This window comes from Sphaerodactylus townsendi, linkage group LG07 (genome assembly GCF_021028975.2).
Source record: "Sphaerodactylus townsendi isolate TG3544 linkage group LG07, MPM_Stown_v2.3, whole genome shotgun sequence".
NCBI lineage: Eukaryota > Metazoa > Chordata > Lepidosauria > Squamata > Sphaerodactylidae > Sphaerodactylus > Sphaerodactylus townsendi.
Genome location: NC_059431.1, coordinates 27,343,334 through 27,355,347, shown reverse-complemented (window position 1 = coordinate 27,355,347; position 12,014 = coordinate 27,343,334). Strand labels below are relative to the sequence as shown.

General features: G+C 41.1%; 1 protein-coding gene across 1 annotated transcript in view; it reads right to left on the bottom strand.

The window, feature by feature from the left end:
- Positions 1 to 12,014, bottom strand: part of ITGA1 (integrin subunit alpha 1) — an 83,005-nt gene that overhangs the window by 21,342 nt on the left and 49,649 nt on the right. The window contains exons 12-20 of the mRNA XM_048503682.1: positions 9,408 to 9,550; positions 8,351 to 8,494; positions 7,410 to 7,667; positions 5,492 to 5,622; positions 5,054 to 5,217; positions 3,813 to 3,949; positions 2,882 to 2,992; positions 2,054 to 2,139; positions 965 to 1,100 (exon numbers count right to left, since the gene is read on the bottom strand). Of these exons, the coding sequence (XP_048359639.1) occupies positions 965 to 1,100; positions 2,054 to 2,139; positions 2,882 to 2,992; positions 3,813 to 3,949; positions 5,054 to 5,217; positions 5,492 to 5,622; positions 7,410 to 7,667; positions 8,351 to 8,494; positions 9,408 to 9,550 (1,310 nt within the window). The remainder of the gene's footprint in view (positions 1 to 964; positions 1,101 to 2,053; positions 2,140 to 2,881; positions 2,993 to 3,812; positions 3,950 to 5,053; positions 5,218 to 5,491; positions 5,623 to 7,409; positions 7,668 to 8,350; positions 8,495 to 9,407; positions 9,551 to 12,014) is intronic.

The following is a 12,014-nucleotide window of genomic DNA, read 5'->3' as shown; positions in this document are numbered from 1 at the left end:
TGTCACCACTTAATTTGGTCACTTTTCTCCTGTATTTCCCTGAAAAGGCAGAACTCCCCTTTGTTTTGGGAGATTAAGGGTGCTCTCCATAATTATGAGGGTCTCTTTTTTCCTCTAAGAAGTCCACTCCTGCAGTTGCCAGTGTTCAATATCTCTGGACACCCTTTTGTCAATTGATATTGTGCTCGCATTGTTTCTTCTACCAGAGATAGCACAGGTCATTCAGATCTGTTCGTCGGACCATTCTACTCCAAGATCTGGTGCAGTATTGCCCTGAAAATTCTCCCAATTCCCTCCATCTATTCCAGACCTATCCACTCAAGGCTCTCTATATCCTAGGACTATGTGGGTGTTCTGATGCTTTGATTATTGTGTGATTGTATGTTTATTATTTTCTCTTAATGAAATTGTTACATTTGATTTCCTCTCCTATGGATTTCTTGCAAAAACAGCTTTCTGTAAAAGTTGACAACAAAGATTCCGAGTTTGCCCGGCCCCTCATTAAGCCAAGAATCAGCTCTCATTAATTTCCCAACTCTAAAAGGGACACCTTTGCGGATGAAGTTAATTCTCAATGAGGTAATAAACCTATGCCTGGATGAAACCCCTTCTGATGGCAAGTGAGGGCTCCCATGTTTTAATATCCTTCCATTCAAAAAATGATATCCACATGGACAACTAGACAGCATGAAGAAGGCATATAGCTGATCAGCCTTCCTGGAATCCAGCTTTATATTTTTAGAGAGGTTTCTTAAGTGAAAGGCATGGAGAATAATTCAACCATGTAAGTATATTCCTGCAGTGCAAAGTGCTCAGGGCCAGACATAGGTTTATCAGAGCAGTGATATCCAGTTCTTTGAATGCATAGGAAACCACTTAATAAGTATGCATACACTCCCAGACTGAGCTTGAGCAAATGAACATGCTCCCACCCCATTGTAATATAATGCATAGAAATACGTACCTCAGTTCCAACAAAAATAATATTTGCAGGATATTGAACTATGACTCTTGTATTATAGGCACTGTCTCCTTTATTCCGAACAAGCAGATGGACTGGGAATTTGTAATTACTTGACTTGATGACAATCGTAGAAGTACTGCAAAATGTTAAAAATTGGGTAATAATTTTTTTAAATCTTTTTTTTCAGTTATAACTTTCACTGCTCCAGAAAGATACAAGAAGTGTTATTAGAAAGAGATATAAAAGACTGAATGAATTGGTAGAATCCATCCATTTACAGACTCATGTCACAAAAAAGCATCTTTATGGAAGAATTTACAGGAGATGAATGAGTGCTGCCAAATACAGTAATCCACATGTTGTTCTCTCTTCCTGATAAATATCTCAAACTATGAAACAAAAAGTCCCAGAGTTGGAAGGGGCCTTATATACTATTTGGTCCAAGATATCCAGAGCTACAAGATATCTTCATGCAAGATATCCAGAGCTACAGATTTCTGACAAAATGGCCATCTAGCTTCTAAGTGAAGATATTCAGTACAGGAGAGCCAGCTCGCCATCAAGGAAAATTGTGATTCTTCAAAAACCCAGGCTGGGGGGGGGGGGGCGGGAGTAGGGCAGACCCAGTTTAGGAGTGGGGACCATGCGAAGTTCCCCCCCCACACACACCAGGTTTAACCTGTTGTTGTCCTGAGTTTATTGGCCCGTGCGGAAAGGGCCTCAGTGAGATCAAGCAGAAAAGCTGGTGACCTTCAATGTCAGGGAACCACAATAAAAGCAAAAGAAACTTAAGAACTGTTTGAAAAGTAGTGTAGAATATCTGCAAGATAACTACAAAAAATAAATATAAATTAATACAGGGTGACATCCAAGCTATCCTTCTGCTCATGGATGGTGCTCTTCCTATCCTGGAAGGACTCCTTCCTTGAAGAGAACAGGGCTTTTGGATCCAGTCCCTTGTTTAGAACCCAACCCATTAAAACCTGGGCAAACTAGATCAAATTTGCTTGATACCTAAAGTATAATAACAAATGCATTAATTCATTATTTATTTAGGCAAGGGTATTTAAAAAGTTTCAGCTGATTTACCTGTCTCTTTCCAGTCTTGCATCAGCAGTCAGTTGCAGATCTGTAATGCATTTCTCTTTTTTCCCACAATCTTTTGTGAATGGAATCTGCAAGGCATTAGTTATGAAGAAGACTTGGTCATTATGCCTTGCTTTTCTCATTTGTAAGGAGTCTTAAAGCAGCTTACAATAACTCCCCCTCCCTGCATAACACGTACCTTGTTAGGTAGGTGAGTATGAGAGAGTTTCGAGAGAACTGTGACTGGCCCAAGGTCACTCAGGAGGTTTCATGTGGGGGAGTGGGGAATCAGACCTGGTTCTCCAGGTTAGAGTCCAGTGCTCATGTGGAGAAATGAGGGTTACACGTAGTTCTCCAAATTAGAGTCTGCCACTTTTAGCCACTACACTACACTGTAGTAGAGAAAGATTACAATGTACAATTTCAAACCTCTACTTTGACTCTTGTCTTGTGCTGTACAAAGAATGGTCTGCAGCCTTTGCTTGTCTGTTAACCAAATGACTATAATATACTTCCCATATGGCTTTACAATCTTGTTGCATGCAAGAGAAGCATTTCATTTTGAAAATATCTCTTTCTGACATTTTTGTACACATTGTTTATTTTCAAAACTGAAAAATGATACCAGCATGTCTTGGAAACCACTAATCTATATGGTAAACTATGGCTTTAGAATGTGGATCTAAATATCTGCACAGTGGGGCCATGTAAGATGGAAAGTCTGTCAATCTAGATAAGTCCCAGTGTTGGCAGAGAAATCTCAAAACTTAACTTCTGTGAACACTTGATAGTTTAATAGAAATATCATGCATTCCCCAAACGGTGACTTACATAGTCGAATATCGACTTTGGCAGATCAGCATCAAGAATAGCACCACTCTCAGGGTCAGAAAAATTGAACTCTAGCAAAACCTTCACAGAGTCGCGAAAGTCAGGTTTGCTCTACAGGTAAAGGAAATCAAAGCACTCATTGCAACTTTCATTACTTCCAGTGATCGATATGTTTTTAAAAGGACAACATTCCGAAAATAAATTACTTGCTGTTTGGTAAAGTTAGTAGTAATCATAACATTCAAATTTCATGAGACAACACAAAAGTTTCAGGTGGATGGCTATGTTGGTCTACAATAAAACAGCCTGATTCGAGTCCAATAGCACCTCAGAGACCAACAAGATTTCCAGGCATAGGCTATTGAGAGTCAAAGCTCCCTTTGAAAGATAGCAAAGCAAAAAGAGTCATTTTCCTAAAATAAAGCTCCTGTCTAAACATTTTGAGATACATGTGACTGCCATCCCCTCCACCATTTCACCTGGAGCATGTCCAGAAATGTGTGGTGTGATATTATTGCATTTACTAGTCTCCCATCCCCATTCTCAACAAGGATTGTTTTCTGATCAAGGGGAAATTTGGTTTCCAATCTAGTTTGCTAGTTTGCTACAACATAAGCAAAGGTTAACCAGGCTATACATTTTTGGTGCTTGCAATTTCTGCCTTTGAAAAATAATTATATTTACACAAACTGGTACAATCTTGACAGAAATTTGAATGGAACCTGTGTTGCCATCTGCTCACAAAAGAACACGGAGGTCTAGGAGAATACTGTCCACACTCAGATCAGTATTTACTCTCTATAGTAGAGCTTTTTGATTATCACTTTTGAATGTAGGGATCCTTTACAAATCAATTTGGCATAAATTTTATACAAATCAAATGAGAACTACAGTGGGAAAATAGAATAGCTGCTTTATATGATTTACTTGCCAACATGTAGAAGGTATGATTAATACATTCTGACCCATTGACTGTGATATTTTTTTGTATCTTCCGTTCTTGGGTTCCTGTGAAAAAACTCCGAGATGACTTCCTTTGTGCATCAAGTGTGAGCCAATACTGGATATCTAGGGAAACAATATAGGAAGGAGAGGTTCGTAGGGGTGAGCAACTTTTGTTTTGTTTGGTAAATTTTGTCTTGTCATTAAAAGACCTGAAAATTATTGGTAAAGCCGTAAAAGGTGATACAGGGTATTGGCTTTCTCAGCTTTTTCAATAATTTTTGGATTTTTAAAGCTGAATCTGCATATTAAGCCTCTCACTTCTGAATGCAGCTGCCGGAGATTTGGAGGAATTCTGATCTAAGCAGGCAGCCCTGCTGGCTGCTGCCCCCAATTGCAGAGCTAACAATTGGCTCTGCAATACGAGTGGGGGGGGGGGCTATTGATTGCAGAGAGCAGAACTGGAGTCACAGCCTCCCTCCCCAGTTTGGGCTCAGTGCCTGGGAAGGACAGGAGACGAAACTGGAAGACATGTTGCTAGAGTATCTGCCCTCCAAATGTGCCATTTCCTTCAGGTGAACTGATCTCTGTGGTCTGGAGATCAGCTATAATTCCTCCCAAAAACCCTCCAGGCCCCACCTGGAGGTTGGCAAACCATTCTGACCAGGGAGTAGCAGGAGAGAAAGTAGAAGTCATCAACACATTCCAATTGGTTTGAATTTTTTAGGCTAGATCACCCAGACTTCTCTTTCTATGTTATGTCCGTCCTGAGGGTGGTCTCCAAATAGTACTGCAAACCTTCAAGTGGACCCTGGAGGTTTCCTGCACAATAGAGATCAGTTTCCCTGGATAAAGTGCCGTTTTGGAGGGTGGAATCTATGGAGTTATACTCCACTGAGGTTTCTCTCCTATCCAAAGCCTGCTCTATCCCAGCTCCATCCCCTAATCTCCAGGGATTCCCCAAACTGTAGTTGCTTCTCCCAACTATTGCTTGGGCAGAGTTTAAAATAACCCAGTGTTACAGCAGCGGGCATATATTCACGAGTGTCAATATTTAGCATCCAATTCTAAGGCATTTTGACAATTTCTGTTTCACTTTTCTTGCAGTATATTAAGCTATAAAGCAATTTAACTTGTTTGTTTCTAAAGAGCAGCTCCAGAGCAACTGCAGTCAGAATAGCAGACAGCTGCTCATAGCAAACTTCTGTAATGTGGACAATATCTATTTACCCCTTGCATAAATTGTATCCTCCTTTGACTTCAGTCGGACTTCAAAACAAATTGTGCTGTTAATGGACACGTTTTTTCTTTGAGTGCCATTGCTTATCTTCTGTATATTAATTGTGCTGGGCATAAAATTCATGGAAGCATTTATCTCAGCAACGTCTCGAGTCCTAATAAAGCGTACAATAATGAACATATTAGAACATACTCATAATAATTCTAGCATTTTAGCCATGGGCATTCTTGGATTATCTTGATTTGCCATCTAACTCCTTCACCAATCTACTGTCTGCCCCCCCCCCCCCCCCGGCAATAGTTTATTACTGAAGGAATATTAAGACTCAGTCCCAGCCTAGTCTATATAGATACTCTAAAACAAGTTTACTTTACATTTCCCAATGGTTCCTGACAATGTCATTCCTGCTTAAATTTGAGCATACATACCAGAAGAGGGCTGCCCCACCAAGGCCTCCAATGGTGACATCTGTCAGTCCATCACCATTTAAATCCATTTTGCCATCTATAGACTGACCAAAAAATTTCATTTTTTCCCCATCTCCACCTGATGCAATGCGCTGTGGAAGTACAATATTGTGGCTTCAGTCAACAGGGAATCAAGTTGAAGAATATACATGTCTGAATGATGACATTCACCAAATTTGGTACATTTCCTAAGATGTGAATGAAACCAATTCATCCTCAAAGTGCTATTACAGATAAAAACCCATGTTTTGGTGAACTATAGTTGGGGTTGCCAGGTATCCCCTGCCAACTGGTGGGAGTTGGTGTGTGTGTGTGTGGCGGGGGTGGGGGTAGGGGTGTCTCTCACCAGGTAAAAACTAGGCCTGGGGCTCTATGGTAGAAGCTGTTTTTTACCACAGAATTTTTGCCAAAATATCAGAGTCTCACAACATTGCAACATGGCAATGTCACTTCCAGAAATGATATCATCATGCCCACAAGCAGGCTGAATATTAATATGGTAAGGCTCCCACTGGCAGGCTGAATGATGTAAGGGAGGATCCCTGGACCTCAATGGGGTTCAGCCAACCCTAACTATAGTTGTGATGTTCTCCTGGTCAAGGCCACATTGCTGTTGTTCTTCCATCACCTACTTCAGTGGAGGGCCTGCAAGTCCTCAGACTGGAATGGGGAGGCAGTTGCACCACCTTGTTCTTTCTTCTTCCATATCCTCTTCTCTTACACGCTGCCTAAGCAGGGATATTTTCCCCTCTTGGCCTGCTGCAGATCCTCCTTAAATAGGCCACTTTTCTAATCCCCTCTGGTAGCTATCCACCCTTCTACCTCTTCACTAACCTAAAAGTGTCCTGAAGCACTGCCTCAGCCCTGGCATATCCAACCCACAAAGGAAAAAAAAACCTTGTTAATGTATTTGCCCCAAGTGTTCCTGACAGTGTTGTATTACTCCAACACGTCTTCCTCTGACTAATCTCTCTCTAACGACCATGTCATTTACATTGTAATTGTTATAGAAACGGTAATTTCACCAGTTTCCCTCCATCTTCAGGCATTCCCGAGCTTGGTCCTTCAAGTTAATACCTCAACCATTAGATTAATGACTCAGCATGCAAGGTGGATGTCTGCCTCTTGTCTTTCCCTGGAAAGGTAGGACTGCTCTTTGTCCTAGGAGATTCAGGGTCACTCTGCATAACCCTGAGGGTTCCCTTTTCCCTATAAGAAACCTCCTCTCTCAGTAGCCAATGTTCTGTATCTCTGGAAAGCTCTCTGTCTGTTGATACTCTTGATATTCAATGCATTGTTCTTTTTTCTACCAGAGCTAAGAACAAGTTGCTCAGCTCCATTTATCAGACAATTCTGCTCCAAGACCAGATGACTATAACCCATATTCCCCCCAATTCCCTTCATCTATTCCAAACCTATCCACAGAACACTGCTTATATCCTAGGTTTGTGTGTTCTGTTCTTGATTATTGTGTGTTCTGCCTTGTGTGTTCTGCCTTGATTATTGAATGCTTGTGTACCCCTATTATCCCCAAATAAAATTATTGACTTCATTTTGTTCTCCTGTGGATTTCTTGCAAAAGCTGAGTTTTGTAAACATAAACAACAAAGATCTCAAGCTTTCCCAACCTTTTGTTAAGCCAAGAGTCTGCTCTAGCTAATTCCCATAGTCTAAAAGGGACAAACTCCCACCATTTCGAGTAACAGATCAAGCAGGGCTTTTAAAAAATGTTCTTATGTTTGGCTTGTCTCAGTCAATGTGAGCTGCCCCTGCAAATTCAGAATAGGTCCTGTCACTGGTTTCCATTAGTACAAAAGTCCCACTATGATCAATAATTGCAGTCCTCATACCTGGAGAATTGCTGAATGTTATGCCCTACCTGTGCATAATCTTTCCTTATGTTGCTTCCATTGCCATGGTAAATATACACAGCTCCACGATGGTCATCTTCTAGAGGAGCTCCTATGACTACATCATTAAACCCATCAAGATTGAGGTCCTTTACTGGAGCAATTGAGGTCCCAAAACGAGCCCCACAAGGTTCATTCTTCTTGTGATTTGTGCAGCTTTTGTCTCTCAGTACTGAACAGCATGTTTGCTTGGCTGGCTCAAGGCTCATCTGATATTCAAACCTTGTCTGTGAATATCAAACAAGTTGGTTTCCATTGACTGTACACGACAAATAAAATTCCCTACATATCCTTATTCCCAAACATGCAATGTAAGCAGGGCATCCTTAGGTTGCTTTTCTTTGTGGATGCTAAATTGGATATCAACCCAATAGTCTAATTTTTTATCCAAGTCTTTCTTCAGGAAGCTGAAAGAATCTTTAGAGAACCTTGTTGTTCAGAGTAGTAAACTAAAGTACTGCAATGCAAGCTCTGCTCACTACCTGAGTTCGATCCCTATGGAAGTCAGGTTCAGCTAGCCAGCTCAAGGTTGTCTCAAACTTTCATCCTTTCAAGGTTGGTAAAATTAGTATCCAGCTTCCAGGGGGAAACGTTCAGATGACTGAGGAAGGCAATGGTAAACCACCCCAAAAACATAGTCTGCCTAGTAGATGTCATGATATGACATCAGCCCATGGGTCAGTAACGACCTGGTGCTTGCCTGGGGGACTACCTTTACCCTAAAAGTGGGTTGATGATTCTTCCTTCCCTATTTTGTCCTCACCACAACCCTGTGAGGTAGTTTAGTCTGACTGAAAGTGATTTGTTCAACATCACCCAAAAAACTTTCATGACAGAGCAGGCATTTCAACCCAGATCTCCCAGCCATTCTAACTATAACAGTGGATCTCAATTACTCCCAATTACTTACTTCATTCAAAGAATACACATACACCTTTCCTTGTTCTTCTTTTTCAGTTCCCATGTACATAGGAGCGCCCACAAGCAGAAGATCAGTAAATGTGTCGTTATTGATGTCAACAGTTGTGATAACACTTCCAAAATATGAGCCAATCTGTAAACATTTACAACATAGTGATCCATCATATATTTCCAATAGTTAGGAATTTAGAAATTCAACGTGGTCTTAGTATATTAATGCTACACATCTAACCATAATAAACGTTCAATGAAACACAGCAAAATAATGCTAAGTGGAACTGCCTGGTGGGACACGATTCCATCAGCTGTGTGGGCCCTGCGGGATCTTAGTGATTTCCGCAGGGCCTGTAAGACTGCATTGTTCCACTGGGCTTTTGGGGAGGCCAGCCGCAGATTGGATGCCCCCATGTTATGTGCCGTACCATCATCAGCATTACCAATGTGACATCTTTTTGGTATTGTCTGTCCCCTCCCGGCCTTGGGATCGGGCGCCATCATCAGTATCATCAGTATTATTTTTATTGGGTTTGGAATGCTGCTATCTTATATTAAGTTGAGTTACGAATTTTAATTATTTATTAATTATTTATTGCGCACTATTGTTTTTAGTTGTTGTTCTGTTGTACACCGCCCAGAGCCCTTCGGGGATGGGTGGTTTATCAAGTTTAATAAATAATAATAATAAAATAATAATAAGTAATGTTTAAAATACAGAGTGAAAGCTCTATATACAACCCTAACATTTGAGCAATTATGACTGTCCTTATTTGAAGAGTTACAATTGCACAAATAGGAGTCACATAGAAGTATCATTCTATAATTGGAATCTTTATGTGACTCTTGTCAGTTTCAGTGGGGGAGAGTTACCAAAATTATGAATCGTGTCCATTTGCAGAATTAAAACAGTGTGTGTGCCAATGCACATTGTTTGTCCAAGAATCTGAACTCCTTTCACACATGGATAATGAGAGATTGTTATATCTAATATGTGATAAAAGTATAGATTACATTTCAAGTGGTGTTTTTATTGCCACAAACACACTTACTTGTTCTCCACTTAATTGCTGGATAATTTCAATATCTTCATCTGTCTTTCTATAAATGACAACTTGTCCAGTGTGATTATATCGAGGTTGGCCAGCAATGTATAGTACATCTCCAGGCAGTGAGGCAGAATTTACTTCATATCCTTTAAAAAAAATGGATATAGCATTTATTCACATAATATTTTGACTATAACTATTTGTGTTTTCTTTTTGTGAAAAAGCCCCCACCCAAGACTTATTAATGTCACTGGCACAGGCCAAAGGTGATAATTAATTAGTTCTATCAAACTACATCAAAATATACAAAAGAGCATGTATGTGTGAATTCTGTTTCCCCTTCACAAAGTCATAAGAACATAAGAACATAAGAACAAGCCAGCTGGATCAGACCAAAGTCCATCTAGTCCAGCTCTCTGCTACTCGCAGTGGCCCACCAGGTGCCTTTGGGAGCTCACATGTAGGATGTGAACGCAATGGCCTTCTGCGGCTGTTGCTCCCGATCACCTGGTCTGTTAAGGCATTTGCAATCTCAGATCAAAGAGGATCAAGATTGGTAGCCATAAATCGACTTCTCCTCCATAAATCTGTCCAAGCCCCTTTTAGAAGCTATCCAGGTTAGTGGCCATCACCACCTCCTGTGGCAGCATATTCCAAACACCAATCACACGTTATGAAGAAGTGTTTCCTCTTTATTAGTCCTTAATTCTCCCCAGCCTTTTCAATGAATGCCCCTGGTTCTAGTATATTGTGAGAAAGAGAGAAAAATTTCTCTCTGTCAACATTTTCTACCCCATGCATAATTTTGTAGACTTCAATCATATCCCCCTCAGCCGCCTCCTCTCCAAACTAAAGAGTCCCAAACGCTGCAGCCTCTCCTCATAGGGAAGGTGTACTCCAGTCCCTCAATCATCCTTTGTTGCCCTTTCTCTCGCACTTTTTCTATCTCCTCAATATCCTTTTTGAGATGCGGCGACCAGAACTGGACACAGTACTCCAAGTGCGGTCGCACCACTGCTTTATATAAGGGCATGACAATCTTTGCAGTTTTATTCTCAATTCCTTCTCTAATGATCCCCAGCATAGAGTTTGCCTTTTTCACAGCTGCCATGCATTGAGTTGACATTCCCATGGAACTATCAACTAAGACGCCTAAATCCCTTTCCTGGTCTGTGACTGATAGCACTTTAACCCCTGTAGCTACGTGTATGTGTGAAGCTTGGATTTTTTGCCCCTATGTGCATCACTTTACATTTTGCTACATTGAACTGCATTTGCCATTTCTGAGCCCACTCACCTAATTTATCAAGGTCTGCTTGGAGCTCTTCGCAATCCTTTGTGGTTCTCACCACCCTACATAATTTGGTATCATCTGCAAATTTGGCCACCACGCTACCCACCCCTACTTCCAGGTCATTTATGAATAGGTTAAAGAGCACTGGTCCCAAAACGGATCCTTGGGGGACACCACTCCCGACATCTCTCCATTGTGAGAACTTCCCATTTACACCCACTCTTTGTTTCCTGTTTCTCAACCAGTTTTTAATCCATAGGAGGACTTCCCCTCTTATTCCTTCATTGCTGAGTTTTCTCAATAGTCTCTGGTGAGGAACTTTGTCAAAAGCCTTTTGGAAATCCAAGTAGACAATGTCCACCGGTTCACCCCTGTCCACATGCCTGTTTACACCCTCAAAGAACTCTAGTAAGTAATCTTACAGACAGGATTTGCCTCTGCAAAAACCATGCTGACTCTTTCTCAGCAGGTCTTCCTTTTCTACATGTTTTATAATTTTATCTTTAATGATAGATTCTACTAATTTACCAGGAACAGATGTCAAACTGACTGGCCTGTAATTTCCCGGGTCCCCCCTAGATCCTTTCTTAAAGATTGGTGTGACATTGGCCATCTTCCAGTCTTCAGGGATGGAGCCTGATTTCAGGGATAAGTTGCATATTAAAAGTTGAGGAAGATCGAAAAGCAATTTCATGCTTTCTTGAGCTCTTTAAGAACTCTTGGGTGAATGCAATCTGGGCCAGGGGATTTGGTAACATTTAGTTTATCAATGGCTCCCAGAACTTCTTCCTTGTCTACCACTATCTTCGCTAGTTCCTCGGATTCGCCTCCTAAGAAGCTTGGTTCAGGTGCAGGAATGTTCCTCACCTCCTCTTGGGTGAAGACAGATGCAAAGAATTCATTCAGCTTCTCTGCAATCTCCTGCCATCTTTAGCACACCCTTTGTTCCTTTGTCATCTAACGGGCCTACCGCTTCCCCTTGCTGGCTTCCCTCTGCTTTTGATGTACTTGAAGAACTGTTTGTTGCTGGTCTTGATGTTCGCGAGCCATGCGTTCCTCATAATCCTTTTTTTTTGCCTCCCCTTTACAGCTAACTTCTGCTTCTCTTTTGCCACCATTTGTGTTCCTCTCATATTCTTCATCAGCCAAACTGGACTTCCATTTTTGAAGAAAAAAGACATTTTTCTTTTTTCTGATAATTTTGTCAACCTCCTTTGTTAACCATGGTGGCTTTCTTTTGGACTGGGTGCTGCCTTTCCTAACCTGTGGAACACATTCCAGCTGAGCTTTTATTACTGTGTTTTTAAATAACCTCC